The following is a 17527-nucleotide window of genomic DNA, read 5'->3' on the forward strand; positions in this document are numbered from 1 at the left end:
CACAGAATACTCATTTAGTAAGCAACAGCCCGTGCCAGCACGATGCCGGTGCCAGTGTAACACAGTGCCTCAACAGAAGCATGTCTAATGCGCCAAATGGGAAGACTTTACATCCGCCAACCAGCGCCAGAATGCCTGCGGATGAACGGAGGAAGCCCCGCTCCCCAGGGATGGATCACTGCCCGGCAGCAGCTAAAGCCCTGTGCTCAGCGTGACGGCACGAATGAGGAGTCTTGAACCGTTTGTAGCCAAGGCCTCCAGTTATCTCTTTTCAGGAGCAGAGCCAGAGGTAAGCAGCTCTTCCTGAAGACAAATTGTTGAGTAGAGGAAATCAGAAATTTGTTACCATAAGTGAGTTCTAGCATCCTCGATATTAAAAGTTTTTTTAAAATGCTGTTTGGACAACATTTCATTCTGGAAAGATATTCAAAAAAGCACTTTCTATTCAGTAAGTAGTCCCATGTTGATGTTTTCTTATTCACACATGTACAGTTCCCATTCCAAAATCATTAAAGTAACGAAATGTCCTTATTATTGGTAAAACATCAAAGCCATTCCAATCCATTTAACTCATACCAACTTAAAAAAAAAAAGAAATCAATCTTCCCACATTCTCTTTCAGAACAGAATTTCTGTTTGCAAATGAGCCATTCTCTAAACAGAAGAACACAGCTCCCTGAATCAAAGCTCCACACTGGCTTTCCCATGTGCTTCTAAAAATAACAAAAAGGAAGGGTATGTACCTCTTTGCACACACACACACGCCTCCCACCCCCACCCCCCACCCCAAGCAGCTCTGCCCTATTTCAGAACATTGTTGGGGAGATGAAGACACATCAATAGGAATGACCGAGAGCGAGATACAGGGGTTATAGTCTGCCCGTAGCCCCTTTGCCTTTGCCTTCTCCCTGCTCGAAGAGAGCGGCGTAGTATCAAGCAGTGCTCCTTGTCTCTGGAGACACAGCTGGGAAGGGTAGGAAGAGTCAGCGCAGCTGGGCTGGGCTACTCAGCATCGTACCTTACGAGCAGCATCCCAAACACTGCTATTAGTTGCTAGTCGTGCTGGTAACCCACACATTTACAGTCATTGTAGTTCCAACGGCCATCAGCAGAGCTGCTGGGAGGAAGCCTGGAGCTCACATGAATAGTTCCCAGCACTCACCAAAGAACTGCTTTAAAGATTATGGGCAGCTGAAAGGCATCTGCACAGCTAGAGCTACTGAAATCTTGAAGGGAATTATGCCCTGGAGAAGAGGACTTGAAAAACTTTGTGGCCTTCATAGTCTTCATTCTCTCTAAAGATATTGTGCACTGTGTGATAGTGGCTTCAGAATGCATCATTTAGCATTATTAACAATGAATGACATAAAACCCCAAAAGGTTAAATAGCGGTTACATCCAGAGCAGCCCCCCGCTGACCTCAACAAATGGCATTTTCACACTTGACTTCTCTGTGGACAGCACTGTATTTGGGGACATTTGTCCTCTCTGTTGCTCTCGGAGATGGAAAACCTGCAGGTGGGCACATACGGATGTTAGCATTTTGAGAAGTGGTGTTGGGATCTTTTCAAAGCAAGCGAGCAGAACGTGCTCTGAGACGGAAAGAAGAGCTGACCCCTTCGGCCCCGCACGGTCTGACCTACGGGCCATGGCTCCGGAGGGGCTGTGCTGAGACTTCGCTATGACTTGGGAATGTGATTCCTGTTCTGTGCTCTGGGGAGGAAAACCTGTTTCAGGCTTATTTAATGTCCCTGTGCCTGGTAACAGGAATGGTTAGATTGCTGGAGTACTTACTGTTCTGGACAGAGGAATGCATGCAAATGCTCCCTTTAGTATCGGGAACCCCTATTTTCAGGTTTTTTTATCCTCTGTATAGGATAGCACAACCACCTTATGTTCTGCCTATAAGTGATCACTTGCTTCTTGCAGACAAGACATTTAAAGACATATGTAACACAGCCTGGTACAGTGTCTCTTTTTTCTCCCAAGTCTAGCTAGCAAACCTGTTAAATCCTCCCAGCTCCACCCTTGACTGTGCTTTATGCAGACGACCTGAGTAGCTGGAGAGGCAGATGTAGCATGTAGGACTCCTTTGAAATACTGCCATGTGTGATGTCTTCCCTTAAAGATACCTCCGCAGAGACCCTCACATGGCTGTCACCACGCCCTGTTCCTCAAGACACTTTCCTCATTGTCCTGTAGGGGGAATGCCCTACCATACTTAGCTTTCAACCTAGAGGACGTTTGTAAGAAGCAGACTGGGTGGAAACGCTGCACAGGTGCGTGTATTGCTGCTGTTCAAGGCCAAACCGAAGTTCATGGGGAGAGGCGAGGGAATTAAGTAAGCAAACTCAATTTTAAATAACAATATGGCTTTAATCTTCCCCTTTGCTTATATCTTCAGGACATGACATGCTCAACACTTTTGAAATCAATACATACAGGTACAACGTTCGAGCCAAACTAACTTTTCTAACCAGCTTAGTGCTGACAGTCATTGTGCAATGTGAGCTTTGCTTCTCTCTTTTGGGGAGAGACTTCTTGCTGCATTGGCAGCCAAATTGCAGGAATTTTAAGCCTCTCATACATAATTTCATATTCAGAACAGTGTTTGCAACAACTGATGTATGAACAGCGTTCATCTTATCAATACATGTGCATAAACCTTCATTCTTCCAATCAGCTACAGAGCTTACCTAACTGCTCAAATATGTATGTAAATTGCACCCTTGCCATTCAAATTACTTTAAAAATGTCTTCACAGATACGTATTACATATGTAGTCTACATGTCACAGTAATTTCATTGCCTGCGTCCACTGTTGAAAAGCGATTTATAGCTCTTTTTGACAAAATATGAGTAGAAAAAATCATTTAGATATGAGTTACAACATATAAATAGAAATAATAGAAAAATAGATACATTGTACACAACAATAATACAATATGTCTGCGTAACACCAAATCTACTGAAATTTATTTTGGCCTGCCACAAGATCCAGTTATTCCAGATCTAAACAGAAGCTTGGACAAAACTCAAGGAATTAGTATTATTTCACAGTAATACGGCACAGAAGTTAAAATAGCAAAGTTTCTACGGTCCAGGCCACGGCTTTAGGAACACAGTAAAGTATTCTTCACAGTCCTGGACTAGAGACACAGCTCTGCTGTTTAGCGTTTGAAAAAGCTCTGTGGTACCGTTGCCCCGACAGAAAAATTCCTCCTTCTCTGACTGTGCCTTTTGCCTCTCGTACAGAAGGCACGGCATAGCTATGTTCACGGAGCTACAGAGCAGAGACTCATCCAGTGCAGCTCATATTAGTTCATTCTTGTGCTATTTCTACGTATCGGAATGGTGCATTGTCATTTTCTTGTTGAAAATCAGATTTTTTAAATACATATCAGAAAAGCTAAAATTCCCAGGATGCGCTCATGCTGATCCCGGTCATTACATTATATATGCTAATGAGAGGAATCAATTAGTGTTTATAAGTTTTGACATTACACATTGACATTACATCCTCAACTAAGAGGACACTTGGGGACAAACATAGCGGGTCCTCTCTCCTCATGCATCAGAGGAGGAGCATGAGGTGAATCAGTGTATTTCCTCTGAGTATGAGGGAAAAAAGTAGATGAACATACGTATAACTACAGAGCTCCAGAGAAATTCTTTAATTTTTATACAAAGCTGTCTCTATTTCATTATCATCCTGGTAAATACAAGGCACTTTAAAAGTTACTGCAGCACTCACCTGGAATAAGGTGTGCAATTTGGGGCCGGGGGGGAGGGAAGGAATCACTGATACCAGGTGAAAAGGGTTACTTTTGGATGTTCAGGAGAATGGAAAACCTGTCTTAAAAGTGGAGACTGAAGGACTGGGCTTGTTTATCCTAGCAAACAAAGGCTGGGAGAGGGTTCTGTTTGATCTGTAAAACAGAGCCAAGTGAGAAGAAGAGCTCCTTAAACAACTGGGCATCAAAGACGCAAAAAAAGTTGGGTGAACCCATATGTTCCCACCTACGTGTCTGTGAGAAATAATAATTTCCTGATGCTTCTGCCTCACTCGGGGAAGTGAGATTGCAGAATAGGTTCCCGCAGGTCTACGTGAGCGGCCGGGGAAGGAAGGGAGCTGCTGAAGGGGGCTGCACCTCATGGTGCCCGCAGGAGCAGGGGCTGGACTCTGAGCGAGGAAAGCCTTGCAAATCTGGTAATGGGTAACTGCTTAAGTACCAGAGGAGAAGGCGTTTCGTGTGGCCTGCTCTCTTTGGGGATGCCAAAAGGAAAGAGACCTGAAAGAGAAATGGCTCCCTAAGATGGCTTTTCATCTTCTAGTACTTTAACGCTGCCCAGTCATATGCTGGAGAGTCTTTTCCTGGCCACAGTCCTAGCAGTATTTTTAGGAAGAACTTCCCCTTTTATTAGCCTCTGCCCAGGCACTTGGAAATGGCAGTTTCCATTCACAGAGTTTTTCTCAGATTTACATGAGTCTGAGATAGTAGCTCGGGAGCTGGAAGACTTTGAATCCAAAGAAATCTGACTAACAGCAACGCTGCCTGCGCTCTTGGAGGAATACGTGTAAATCGTTTTGAGAAAGGCAGATTTTGTGTTTGTTTCTTGCTTGTAAATGATGATATAGCACTTTGGAAGAAAAGTGCAGCAGAGGATTCCATAATTGGATATTAAAACAACGATGATTTCCACTGCCGGCAGGTATTTGCCAAATGTAGTTGCATAGACAGGGATAAATACAATCCACGCTATAAAGTAAATTAGCATGCCAAAGGTGATGAATTTAGCTTCATTGTAGTTCTCTGGTAACTTCCTACCTTTAAAGGCAAATATGAAGCAAATGAAGGCTAGGGCAGCGATGTAGCCCAACATAATCCCAAAAGCCACAATAGAGCCCTCATTGCACTCCAGAATTATTGCTCTTGGGATTGAGAAATTTTGCTTTACAAAAGGTGTCCTGAATATTAGCCAGAAGGTGCAAATGATAACTTGAATTCCAGTGCAGGTGACCACGGTGGGAACAGGTTTATATAAGCATTTCAGGAAATTCTGCAGCTTGGGATCAAAGCTGAAGGCTAGTAAAATTTTTAGTGACTTTATTAAAATACATGAAATGCAGAGTGCAAAACTTATGCCGAAGAGGGCTTGCCTAGTTTTACACTTGAATTCTGTGGGTTCATCTACGAAGAAGACGGTGCTTAAAAAAATTAAGAAGTGGCTGAAGAGAATAATGTAGCAGACGGTTAGACCTCCAGATGCCTTCACAACCGGTGTGTTCAAGTTTCTAGTAAATATGACACTAATTGACAAAACCAACACAACCCCAAAAGCGGAGAGGAGGAGGAGGAAAATAGCAAACCAGTCAGTCCAGGCGAGGAAATGGATTGTCTTTCTGTAGCACGTGGTACTGTTGGCGGGAGCCCAGTAGGTTTTGTTGTTACATCGGTAGCAGTAATCCATATCTGAAAGCAGAAAAAGGAAGATAACTTAGAAGCCCGAAGTAAATAAACTGCGAAGTGGATTATCGAGGCTTGAGATACAGGAGGAATGTGGGAAGGGATGATGGGGGGAGTAGAGAGGGCTGATTTCTCCGACTATTGCTGTCGCCCTCCAGGCGGAGGAGCTGCAGGGCTGCCGTGGCGGCAGCGGCGGCAGCGGCGGCAGGAGCAAAGGACGAACGCCTGCCCGCTCGGGAGCAGGGGCGGCCTGCGGCCAGCGGCGGGGAGGGGACGGGGAGAATGAGCAGGGTCCTAAAACTGCCCTGGTCATCGCTGACTGGCGACACGTAACCTGGCCGGAGCTCCGGACAGGCAAACTTTAACTGAAACCTGAACAATGACTTGAGAGTAAATCAATTGTCTGGCAGAAATTGGAACTATGTTTCTTTCGTTTTGACAAGGAAAAAAACAACTTTCTCTCTACAGACAGCTTTTGAAATACAGCTGCAAGAATCAGCATTGCTTTAGATTATGCTTTGAAAGGTTACATTTGCTTTAAAATTACTATCCTCTGAGATGGAGAAATTTCACAATTATTTGAGTTAAGAAGATAAAATTTAATTTCCTTCTGCTCTCAGGATATTAAAAGCACATTGTACCGCAACTTTCTTAATTCCGTCTCTCTCCTCCATATTTAAGTTTCCCCTTCAAAAATTTTTGCTCAAACCTATAAATGAACCAGTGGTAAAGTACACCTCAGATTTGATACTAGAAAATACTACTGTACATTAATATCAAACTTCACAGTACTCCTTGGTAAGACAAAAAATACGCTGGTAAGCAAAATACATAACCCTTAAACTTTGTAGACTCATAGAATGGTATGGGCTGGAAGGGACCTTCAAAGATTGTCTAGTCCAACCCCCTGCCGTGGGCAGGGACATCTTTCACTACATCAGGTTGCTCAAAGTCCCATCCAACCTGGCCTTGAACCCTTCCAGGGACGGGGCATCCACAACTTCTCCGGGCAACCTGTTCCAGTGCCTCACCACCCTCAGCGTAAAAAATTTCTTCCTTATTGGACTGGGTGTACTGCAGAAAGACAGGGAAGCAAGGCTCTGTTTAAATGAGAGTCAGTCTAACTGAGAAATCAGCCAGACTTTCCATCCTAACAAAGGATAATCCTAGTCAACTGGAAAATCTAATTGCTTTACGTTTGGTCCTCTAAAAAGCATTTAAAAGAAGTTTATAGGCTGAACACTCCTATTTGGGAAACTGAGCATAAACAAATATTTTAATCCCATTCCAAAGTTATACCCAAGGTTGCCAAGGCACATTATACCCAAACAAAACAATTGTATTGATGTCTAAATAAACCTTTATTTGGATCACAATTCCTTACCTGTTTGATTGCTGTAATGGTTTTCTGGGCAGTAAACACACTCATAGCAGCATGTGTGTGGACTTTCTGTAACCTTTTTCATCTGTCCTGGCCTGCAGTGCTGGGAGCATGTTGACTGAACCTTCTGCAGTGTGCAGAGAACAAAAAAAATCAGCTCAGGCCCAACTAATTACTAAGAACCATTAAAATAAACCTCCAGCAATTCTGCAATTTGCACTCTCTTTTCGTATCTAACGTATTTTAAGGGAATCTGAAAATGATGCTGAAAAAAGGCATTGTAGGCTCCATGTTTCTTGTATTTTCTCCACACCGTCAACAAGTGACAGGATGGGGCATTATCTACCTCATAATTTTATTTTTTTGGCCCTGAATGCCAATCAGTGGAACTGTCTGTACCCTTAAAATCCAGATCAAAGTGTCTCATCCAGCTTTGCACCCAGGGTTGAGACTGCTGAGGATCAGCTCCAAAGAAAGCCCAGAAGTATCTGATGGGGGATTCGAGTGGACTGCTTCACAAGTGACATCCTGAAACTCTGCTTGGCTGCTCTCAGCCCAGTGGAGACATGTCAACCCGCGGGAGACACCTCAGCTCAGGGGAGACACCTCGGCGGGTGCTCTGCACTGCAGCTCCGATGTTCCTGACCCTCAGCAGCTCATCCTCGAGTCGTGAAGCACCACTCTGGGGGGGGTGATCAGGGCCTTCTCTCGAGGTCTGAGTTCAGGTCCTCCTTCCAAAGACAGTTTTTTGTAAAATGGAGCAGCAGTCCTGAGGGACACTAATATTTCCTCTCCCTCGAGCATGGTGCTCACAAGGAGGTGGAGACATCTCCTTGCCATCCTGGGCAGTGCCACAAAGAGGGACAAGATTTGAGGTTTTCTTCTGTCCTCAGCCTTTTCTATCAGCTGAGACTCGAATTCAGCCCACCTAGTAAGCAGCCTCTCCCCATCCCGTTAGTGGTGAATGCTTTGCAGCACAGAGCTGTACAATAAAGCAAGACCTCCACCCATGCACAGATGACAGATTATCCAGCTGGAACTGGCCGGGGCCACCCACTAGTCCTGTCTACACCAGTGCCGGGGCTCCAGGTGGTGTCACCTACCTCAGACTTCTGTAGTTGTGCTGACCCCAGCTCTAATAGGAGCAAATAATCAACAAAACCTTCTTTTTCTTTTTTTTTTTTTTAAACAGTAAAGTCAACAGATATAAGTCTTCATGTACAAAATAAATGGCGGTGTTAAGGTAAGAGAGGGAGCTTTTATACACAGTCATTTTTTATTTTAAAACCCGTTTTCAAGATTCTGGAATAGCATCCTTAGGACAGACATAACTTCTATCGCTTATCTTAGTAGACCTCTTAGAAGCATTCTGGAGAAATAACTCAATTGCCTGCTCACAGGCTAACATGGTTCTCAGGGTGCATGAAGGTGGTCGAGTAAACCCAGAGGGGATTCTTTGCTCTAAAAGGAGAACATGAAACCACAAGAGGGATTTCTGGCTGACACACACTTCAGTTGCAAATACTGGAGGGAGAAGAAAACACATGAAGCAAATTTCACATGTTATGTCAACAAATTAAAAGTTACCTTTAAATCCAGAAATTCTTTTTTTTTCTCCTCATCCTCAAAGATGAAGTCACCTTTCTCTGGGTCATATTCTGCCATAGTGGTGATTTCCACGTGGCCATCAATTTCTTTCCAAAGAAGTACATCATAACTGGTGCTCATATCTCCATTGGAGTCAAACTTGATTTCTTTATCATCATCAATGACTGTAACTTTTTTAAGTTCTTCAAGGAGCTGAACATAAGTATAAGGAACGATAACATACATCAGTATCATGTCAGTATGATAAACTCAATAGTTTAACATCTGTGTGATAATATCAAGCTAAAAAGAAATGTTGCTTTTTAGGAGTAAAAGAAATCTTAAAGTTAAAAGGCATCTTTATGACTGTTTAATTTGACGTCCTACGCAGAATTATGTTATTCAGACAATCCTGTTGACTTTAAAAATCTATCAATAAAAAAATCATCATTTCTTAACTCTATGCAATGTGTGCAAACACTCATGTTAGTATTTTTTTCTAGCCTTGGAAATTTTGGTACGACGATGGGAAAGAAAAGATTTTTGCTTGCAGGAACTAATGGCCTTTTGGAACTCCCCTTCTTGTAAAGAATGACTGTGGATGATGCTCCTGTTGTTACTTTACTGTCACCAGAGTTGATCCGGGCAAGATTTGCTTCCACAGTAACCTCCCCCAGCATGTCTGGAAATATCTAACATTGTTTTCAGCTGTGACTCTGACTGATATTGTGCATTGCAAGGTGAGACTCAGAATTGTTAAATAAACAATACATGCCAGTTTGCACAGATGAAGTGATCAATGGCACGATGGCAATAAACAGCTGGGACGTATTTGATAGATCGTAGGAAATATCAGAACAAGCATGCTTTGATAAGCAACTGTCCAGCTTCACATTGCAACCTAATCTGTTCAGCAGGGGGAAATTTCTGTCTCCCTTATCACAAACAGCCAGATTAAAAAGTTCTGTGTGAATCTAGAAAAGGATAGGTTAGGGCACATATAACCCACTCCCAATTCATGGGGAGACCGTAGAAGGACTTCCATTAGCTACCGTGGTTCTTAATTGGAGCAAAGGCTTTATCCCTTTGCAGGCCTAATGATTTTTGGCAACAGGGATTAATTAGCAAGAAAAAAAAACCAAGGTTTTTGTGAAAGGCTCAATTTAACTGCCCTTTGAAAAGCATGCTCTCACATGGATCCATTTGTGATATTTGTAGCATTTAACGAACGCACTGACAAGTATATTACTTCTATAGGTTTTGGCAAATATATGCATATAACACATCTGGTGTATATACCATGTCATTTTTTCATGTATAACATGATTTTTTTGAGAGTTCATATACTCTCACTGCATCTCTACCAATTTATGAAGAACCAAAGCATGCTTCTAACCGATGTTGTGTTTGAGTTGGATGTTGCATAGTTGTGTGGGACTGAATAGGAATTTTTTTATTGTATATACTCAGGCTAGTCATTTAATCTTTCTCTTCTCCACTTTTCCAGTTTCTCTAACAATGTGGGAACAACAGAGCTTTTTGAATACAACTTGAGCTTCAGACAGAAGGGGCTAATAATTAGCAACATTTTGATTTAACTGATGGTTATTTTTGCAAAGTCTGTAACACCAATGACTGTCATTTCTCTGTATGTGGAGATGTGTGATATGGATTAGTAGCATCCTAAGCTTTATATATAATGCATCCACATTTCTAGAGGGTTTAAATTTAGTGTAGAGGAAATGTATTATGAAAAGAGCATGGGGGAATAACTCTCTCTTTCAGTTTTCTTCCTGAGTTCTTAGCCTCTTAACAGGACTTTTAATTTGGGTGGTTTGGGATTTAATTCAGCAATGATGTAAATGCAGCTCCATAAATTTGCATCTCCTGTAGAGCAGTCCTGAATTTGTCTCATTTGCATTTACAAATTCAGGTAAGAGTCTGATTGTTACTGGTTTGTTGGGTTTTTTTTTTCCAAATCCCCTATCTTGGTTTGACCTGCCCTGACCTAGGATAAGAGGTCAGAGCAAGTCAGAGCGCTTCAGTGGTTGTTTGACTTTTAAATGAACTTTTGTTTAATCCTCTGAGTAAAAGTGTGTAAAAGTGAATACTCCTGAGCAGGTTCTTGGGTAAAAGGTCAGGTCAGGTTTACTCGTCTGATTTTCCTCTTCTTTTCCCACCCAATAGCATTTGATAACAAGTACCTCACCCATCTTAAAGATTGTGCCTAATTTTCTGACCAGTCACTCCAGTGTAAATCAAGATCAGACAGAGGAATAGACTGTTGCATTTTCACTTTTAAGAAAAGATTCATTATAGAGGAAAATACCTGAATTTAGACAAAACAGAGACAATGGTGAGAGAGAGAGAGAGAGGAAAATTGAAACTCTTTGGTGAATGCTCCTATCCTGCAATATCCCCATCTCTCAAGAGCACTCATTGCTGTGTATTACAGTGGTTTGCAGCAACAGGACCAACCACTAGAAGATGAATAGCTGATAAGTCAACTGCAGATTGACTATACATTTTATTCTATCCCACATGAGTAGCTAGCAAGACGTTACAGCAAGGAGCCTACAGGCTGGAGCCTTCCTCCAAGCTGGTGCCGACTCTGTGTGCTCTTTGAAGGTGATGGGGGAAGTGTCAGGGTAGCTAATGAAGCCCAGCACCTAAAGATCCCTTCTGCACCTGTGGAGTCACGTGTTTACAGCCATTGCTATTGTACCCATGAAGGAGGAGATGGTGGGTATGCAGCTACTCATGATCAGTCAGCTACCTGTATGTGAAATGCAGTAATGATTCTCTACCTACAGCAGAACACAGCCATGGCTTAGCACCAGGAGCTTCTGTGTCTACATGGGGCAAAAAAAGGGAGGCAAAACTGGATTCTAGTTCTCAGCACTGCAGCAGTTAGATACTGCTGCTCTAGCACATAGTCTGTGATTTCAGCTGGTGAAGAAAGGCAGGAACAGGAATAAAAAGTCATTTAGTAAAAGGACCAAGCTAGTAAATCTAGGAATGTGGGAGCAAAAATGAGATGAAAGTTTTGCAGAGAGAAAGAGGCCTGAAAGAATTAACAGCATACCTCCCAGGGAGTAAAGGCAGAGGGATCCTTGCAGTTTCTGTCTTTGCATTGCCCCTTAATGGCGTGAGCAATGGCATAGACTGCAAGTATAGTACTATGGATAAATCCTGGTTCAATGTTAGCATTCAAAAAACCATCTCTCCAGATCTGATGTTTATTTTCAACATTTTGCAATAGATCATCCTGGGACTGGTTTGAAATGCACATTTGAAAATCGTGGTATTCCAGGTGTGCACAGACTGACAAAAGCATAATATATTCATGTAAAAACTTGTTGTTGTCAGTGGGCTTTTCATGAAGGTTTCTCAGAAAGTCTTGGAATGTGGAGATGTCTCCGCTTTTAAATCCAAATCCCACAATGGTCCCCAGCTGTCTGATATTGGGAATTGTACTGATTTTGACTGCAGCTGACCAATTATCACTTGCAATCCAGATTTTATTTACATTCCTCTCAACTGCCTTCTTAAATAGTTTGAGCACGTGGAACTGTCTCATAAAGACAACAATAACATTTACTCTGGTTTCCTTGACAATCTTCTCAATTGCGTGATCAACTTTGGTTTGAAAGGTGTTGTCAGAGAGATAGGCAGGCAGCATTTCTTTAAAAGCTATGCAAACGTTGTTTGCCATGGCCTGGACCCCAAAGCTCTCCAGAGCAAAGCGCCCGTTGTCATCATCAGTGGCTATTACTCCAATCCAATTCCACCCAGACTCACAGATCAAATGGGCCATTGCTCTTGTCTGATGGAAATCACTGGGGATAGTCCTGAAGAAAGAAGGAAACCGGATTTTGTCACTGAGGATTTCAGCTGATGATGCAGGACTGACCTAGGAAGAGTGAACAACTCAGTTACGGACGAGGTCTCCCGCAAAGGATGCCAAGAGATCCAAAACTGCCACGATTGCTCTTTCATCCAGCCTGACCCAGGGCTCCCTCCTCCTGTGACTGAACATCAGCAAGGTGCAGCCGAATGGGGCAGGTTCCCTCACCCTGCTACTCGGATGCAGACTCATGCCCAGTACCGCTTCCACCATTTTCATCCTCATGCACATAATTACTTACTTCCGTAAAGGCAGAGAATAAAACCTTTCAAAATGGATATGACAGTTATGCTGGTATAAGGATTTTGTTTTACTCTGTTCAGATACCATCAGTGTGCTGTTCAAAACAATATTTAAAACATTGGAAGCATTAAGTGTGTTTGAGTTATTATTCAAATTGCTAATACCCTTATATTTTGCAGTACTTTCCTATCACTGAGTATGTTAGTATGGTTCACCCACATATATATTTTCTCTCCAAGATTTAATTACTATATTTTAAAAGGATCATCAAGTCTGTTAGAAGAACCTCCCAGAAAAACAAACAGTAACCAATACTACAGAATGCTATGATTCTTTCATATAAAAGATTTATTACCTTTTCCTTGTGAATGTAGCTAGAAAAAGGTAAATGGGACATTGTTATTTAAATCGCTTTAGTTTTATTCCTTTTCTATTTGTTTGTGGGAGTGTTTTTTCCTACAGTTACATTTCATTCATTGCTTGACAGTTCTTAAAAAATAAATCTAAGCTTTCCAAAATGAGAGTCACCTGTCTGGAGGGGATACCAAATCTTACTATTGTCAGAAGATTACAGAAGCTATCGATGAGAAAAATCTGCTGGGTCACCTTTTCCATCTCTATGTCCCAATGCAGATTTGTTTCATCACTTGCATTTTGCTTATATTCAAGTGTGGCATTTTAATTTTCATACTTACTATTGTTCCCGTGGTAGAGCTGGAGGTCATAATTACCTCCTACCATTGCAGAGGAAAAGATGCAGTTGGAAGTTACGTTTAGTTCAGATTTTGTGTCTTTTGCACATGTTTGGTTACTATGTCGCTACTTTGCAGTAAGGTAATTTAAGTCAAATTGCCCAACCCAATGTGCAACACAGGATGGTGTGGAAGTGGATCTCCTTTTTCCTTGTTGGTCCTGGCCTCTTTTACAATGGTGAAAGTAGAAATGTAAGCACCAGCCTAAGTGCAAGTGTGGGACTGTACTAGTCCTAGAGAGGTCAGAAATAGAGAAAGATGTTTTGGGAAGGACCAGTGTGGATCTAGAGAGTTGTATTCCTTCTTTTCTATAGCTGCTTGAAGAGTAACAGGAGTAAAACTGTGTTTTAGAGCAATATTCCTCACTTCCCTGTCCATAGTTAAAACAGACTCCAAAACCCAACCTATCTCAGGCGGGAGAGAATTTCCAAATTTCTGGCCAAATTTGATTTTTTTTTTTTTCCAGCTTGAGATTGGGTATTGTCATATTTACCACCAGCCAGACTAGACACGGCGGGTGTAACTTGGTTGCCTGAACAAAGTCCTTGAGTGGCATCTGAGGTATGCTAGAGTAACTGGCACAGCCACGTGGGACTGACTAATGGTGCTGCCAGGCTGACAAGAGCCCAGCATCATCCTGAAATAGCACTCGGAGGCCTGTGCCTTGGGTGTATAAAATAGCCCTTACTGCCTTTGTTTAGGCAAGTGAATCAAGCTCTCCATTTGGAGTTGAGTCTCACCCCTCCTGATGTCCTTAGGTTGAGTCAAATCCTGCCCTGTAGCAAACATGTGGCTTTTGCAGTCCCTATGATTAAAGCCGCACCTTTGTTCTAAGCATGGTAAATTTGACCCTCTGTCCAAAATGAAATAGCTCCCTCAAACCTACCTGTGGGATTAGTTGCAAAGCCAGCAGCCTTGAAACTGCCATTGACACCTCCGAGTAGCTGGCTCCAGTGACTGCTTTAATTCTCGGGACGTAGTCTGAGTAGTTACACTTGAACTCTACAACGTCCTTCGAAGAATTGAATTTAGCCAGGAACCTCAGAGCAGAAGCCATGGCTTTTGTAACTTCTGCACATGTGTCATAGATTTCGTAGCCCAGAGTAACTCCAGATAAGAGTGTTGAATTGTTGATCGTTTCAATAGCATGTATCATTGCAAGTGTCTGAAGAAAAATTTGAATTTCGAAGCTGTCAGGAAACACAGAAGTTTTTTTTTAGAAAAACATTGCTGGGAACAAAGCTGAAGCAAAGTCCGTTTTGAGCATATCCCTTAGAATTTGACAACTACTGAAAAGAAGTGATGGATAGTATGTTTTGTGTGATTTGCTTGGGTTTTATTGTACAAAAGATTAGAAACTGTATATTTTTGTCTCATCTAAATGGGAGATTAAGCAAAATAAACACAAAACTTAAGATATACCTTAAAAAAGTGGTTTTTTTCTGAAAAAAACAGGTACTAAAAATTAACTTCCATGTTACACGAAAATTTGCAAGTCATATCTTCAGGAAGCATCTGTCAAAGTCAGTGAAGCCATTCCAATTTACTTCATGTGCCCAGTAAGCTTTTTTAAAAATGTATTTACTTTCACCAAAAGAATGAAACAAAGAAAAGAAAGGACTAAATATTTCAGAATAGAAGAAAAAATTTCAGAGGTTGAGGTCTTCTAGTGGTTGCATTGATGTTCCTAAAATCCTAAAATCCTCTCTAAACCTGATGAAGTTTGGCCTGTATCAGAAATAGTGTGGCCAGCAGGAGTAGGAAAGTGATCATGCCCCTGTACTCGGCCCTGGTGAGGCCGCACCTCAAATACTGTGTTCAGTTTTGGGCCCCTCACTACAAGAAGGACGTTGAGGTGTTAGAGCGTGTCCAGAGAAGGGCAACGAGGCTGGTGAAGGGTCTGGAGAACAAGTCTTGTGAGGAGTGGCTGAGGGAACTGGGGTTGTTTAGCCTGGAGAAGAGGAGGCTGAGGGGAGACCTCATCGCTCTCTACAACTCCCTGAAAGGAGGTTGTAGCGAGGTGGGTGTCGGTCTCTTCTCCCAAGTAACAAGCGATAGGACGAGAGGAAATGGCCTCAAGTTGTGCCAGGGGAGGTTTAGATTGGATGTGAGGAAAAACGTCTTTACTGAAAGAGTGGTGAAACATTGGAACAGGCTGCCCAGGGAAGTGGTTGAGCCACCATCCCTGGAGGTATTTAAAAGACGTGTAGATGAGGCGCTTAGGGACATGGTTTAGTGGGCATGGCGGTGTTGGGTCAATGGTTGGACTCGATGACTTAGAGGTCTTTTCCAACCTTAATGATTCTATGATTCTATGATTCTAATTTAGTACAGCTATTCCCCTTACCTCCAGTCGATATTATAACAGAGGCTTAATCAGAACTGTGCTAGCTCAAAATGTCTGTAATTCAACCAACCCTCCTCTCAGGCAAGCTTCTCTAAAGTTTACAAATCTTCCAAACTAAATTAAATTTCAAATGGACCTGGACAATTTATGACTCCATAGAAAAATAATGGAAGACTGACAAAATTATCAACTTTGTCATCATTTTGCAATAAATCCAGATGGATGCCTGCATGTCCAGCTGATTATTAGATTCAGATGTGGGATTAAGTTGCATGTAAAATTCAAATAAAATTTGAGGATTTGCACCTGTATTAAAATTAAAGAAAATGCATATTTGGAATTCCTGGGCTTAGGAAACTTTATTATATACTTAAAACGAAGTTCTTCACCAGGTTTCCTTTGCATTCTTTCCAGAAAAATGGATGTTTCAAGTATAGTAGGATTTGGAGCCAACAAAATAAATATTCTGATGCACAGTGTGAACCTGAAGGCAGACATGACATGGTGTTTATATATAGTCTATCCTATGACATAATGCCACAATTATAATACAAAGTGTAATAATTACAGTAATTATAACAATAATTACAATCTAGTCAGCAAGGTGCTATCATAAATTACAACTAAGCTGCCCTGTGAGGTGGGGGACATGCTTTAATATGGGCTTAGGTAAAATGGAACAGTCTGCCTGTGTTCGAATCATGTAGGTGCAACTTCATAACAAATAATGAACAACTGCACAGCAGAGTACTTCAGACATATAGCAACAAATTAGCATTTACATGGACATTAAATGATTGTTCAGCACAAACCTGCAGGGTTATTTGATTATATATGAAGATCGAAATAGGATCAAATGCTCATTCCCTTCCTCAGGCAGCCACAGTATTTTTTACTGTAACTTTGCCATACTTTGTCATCCTGTATTAATTTACGTGCAAATTATGTGATGTCCAAGGTCTTTTTAAAGACTAAGAAATGCAAGAGAACCAGATTTTGTTGATCTTAATATAAGAATGCCCAATGTCAGTGATCTCCTCTTTGCTATATATGCAATTTCCACTATTACTCACCCAGCGCAATTCTGAATTACTGGCTTGATGGGATATTCTTCTGGATGCAGCATTTCGCTATGAACTGCAAACAAGCCTCCAATAACAATGTCCCCCGGAGAACTGGCGCCCACGAAGTCATCAGTATTCTGGCAAGAGAAAGCGATATCAGTGCCGATCACAAAGCAGGGGATCAAAAAGCTAGCAAATGCCATGTTTCTGTTTCACTCGCTCACTACCAGCTTTAGGTCAATTAAGCGAGCTGCAGGGCCAACAAGGGCTGCTATGTCATCTATAAACAGCAGCAAAGGAAAAGGGCTGCACTCAGAAGTTAGTCACACCTCATAAGGTGCTTGTGTTTGCTTCACTGGCTGAGGCTATTTTATTGAAGGTACTAAAGCAACGCTGTCACATAAAATGTGAGGGTGCAGGGGTATGACGGTGAAGAGGGAGGGAGAAAGATAAATGCGTTTAAAAGGAAATGTTGGACATAAAATCTGTTCTGCTGTGTTCAAAGTTTATCATACCTTATCTGAAACACATGACAAATATTTTGGTATAAATTCGGGCTTGTCTTGAATACCTTCCAACTGAGTGCAGGGTGCGAAGAAGCAATCGTAATACAGTAGTGATATTGCTGCGACCATATTTTAAGGATCTGGACCAAGGAGTACTGAAAAGACCCCCTTGCCACAGTGTGCTTTAGGTCAGACTCTGGTCCAACCCCCCCCCCCAAAACTATCAAAAGACTGCTTTTCTCTCAACCCTTTTCTTATAACTTTTCAAATCT

At 41.9% G+C, this 17527-nt stretch overlaps 1 protein-coding gene across 1 annotated transcript; it reads right to left on the minus strand.

The window, feature by feature from the left end:
• Positions 1 to 2361: 2361 nt before the first annotated feature.
• GPRC6A (G protein-coupled receptor class C group 6 member A) lies at positions 2362 to 17079 on the minus strand. The gene is made up of 6 exons (XM_076333472.1): positions 16759 to 17079; positions 14225 to 14528; positions 11522 to 12349; positions 8437 to 8649; positions 6853 to 6976; positions 2362 to 5474 (listed from the first exon to the last, which is right to left on the minus strand). Exons 1-6 carry the CDS (start codon positions 16950 to 16952, stop codon positions 4354 to 4356), a joined length of 2784 nt encoding a protein of 927 aa, XP_076189587.1. The 5' UTR covers positions 16953 to 17079; the 3' UTR covers positions 2362 to 4353.
• Positions 17080 to 17527: the final 448 nt, after the last annotated feature.

The sequence above is a fragment of the Aptenodytes patagonicus genome, chromosome 3 (genome assembly GCF_965638725.1).
Source record: "Aptenodytes patagonicus chromosome 3, bAptPat1.pri.cur, whole genome shotgun sequence".
In the NCBI taxonomy this organism is placed as follows: domain Eukaryota; kingdom Metazoa; phylum Chordata; class Aves; order Sphenisciformes; family Spheniscidae; genus Aptenodytes; species Aptenodytes patagonicus.

What these genes read in the sequence shown, in the direction of transcription:
- GPRC6A (XM_076333472.1), bottom strand. Translation starts at nt 16,952, where the DNA reads ATGGCATTTGCTAGCTTTTTGATCCCCTGCTTTGTGATCGGCACTGAT. An exon ending in GTAATTCAGAATTGCGCTGG is followed by an intron (nt 14,529 to 16,758) that starts GTGAGTAATAGT and finishes GTTTCCTGACAG; the next exon opens with CTTCGAAATTCAAATTTTTC. An exon ending in CCATTACAGCAATCAAACAG is followed by an intron (nt 5,475 to 6,852) that starts GTAAGGAATTGT and finishes TTCTGCTTTCAG; the next exon opens with ATATGGATTACTGCTACCGA.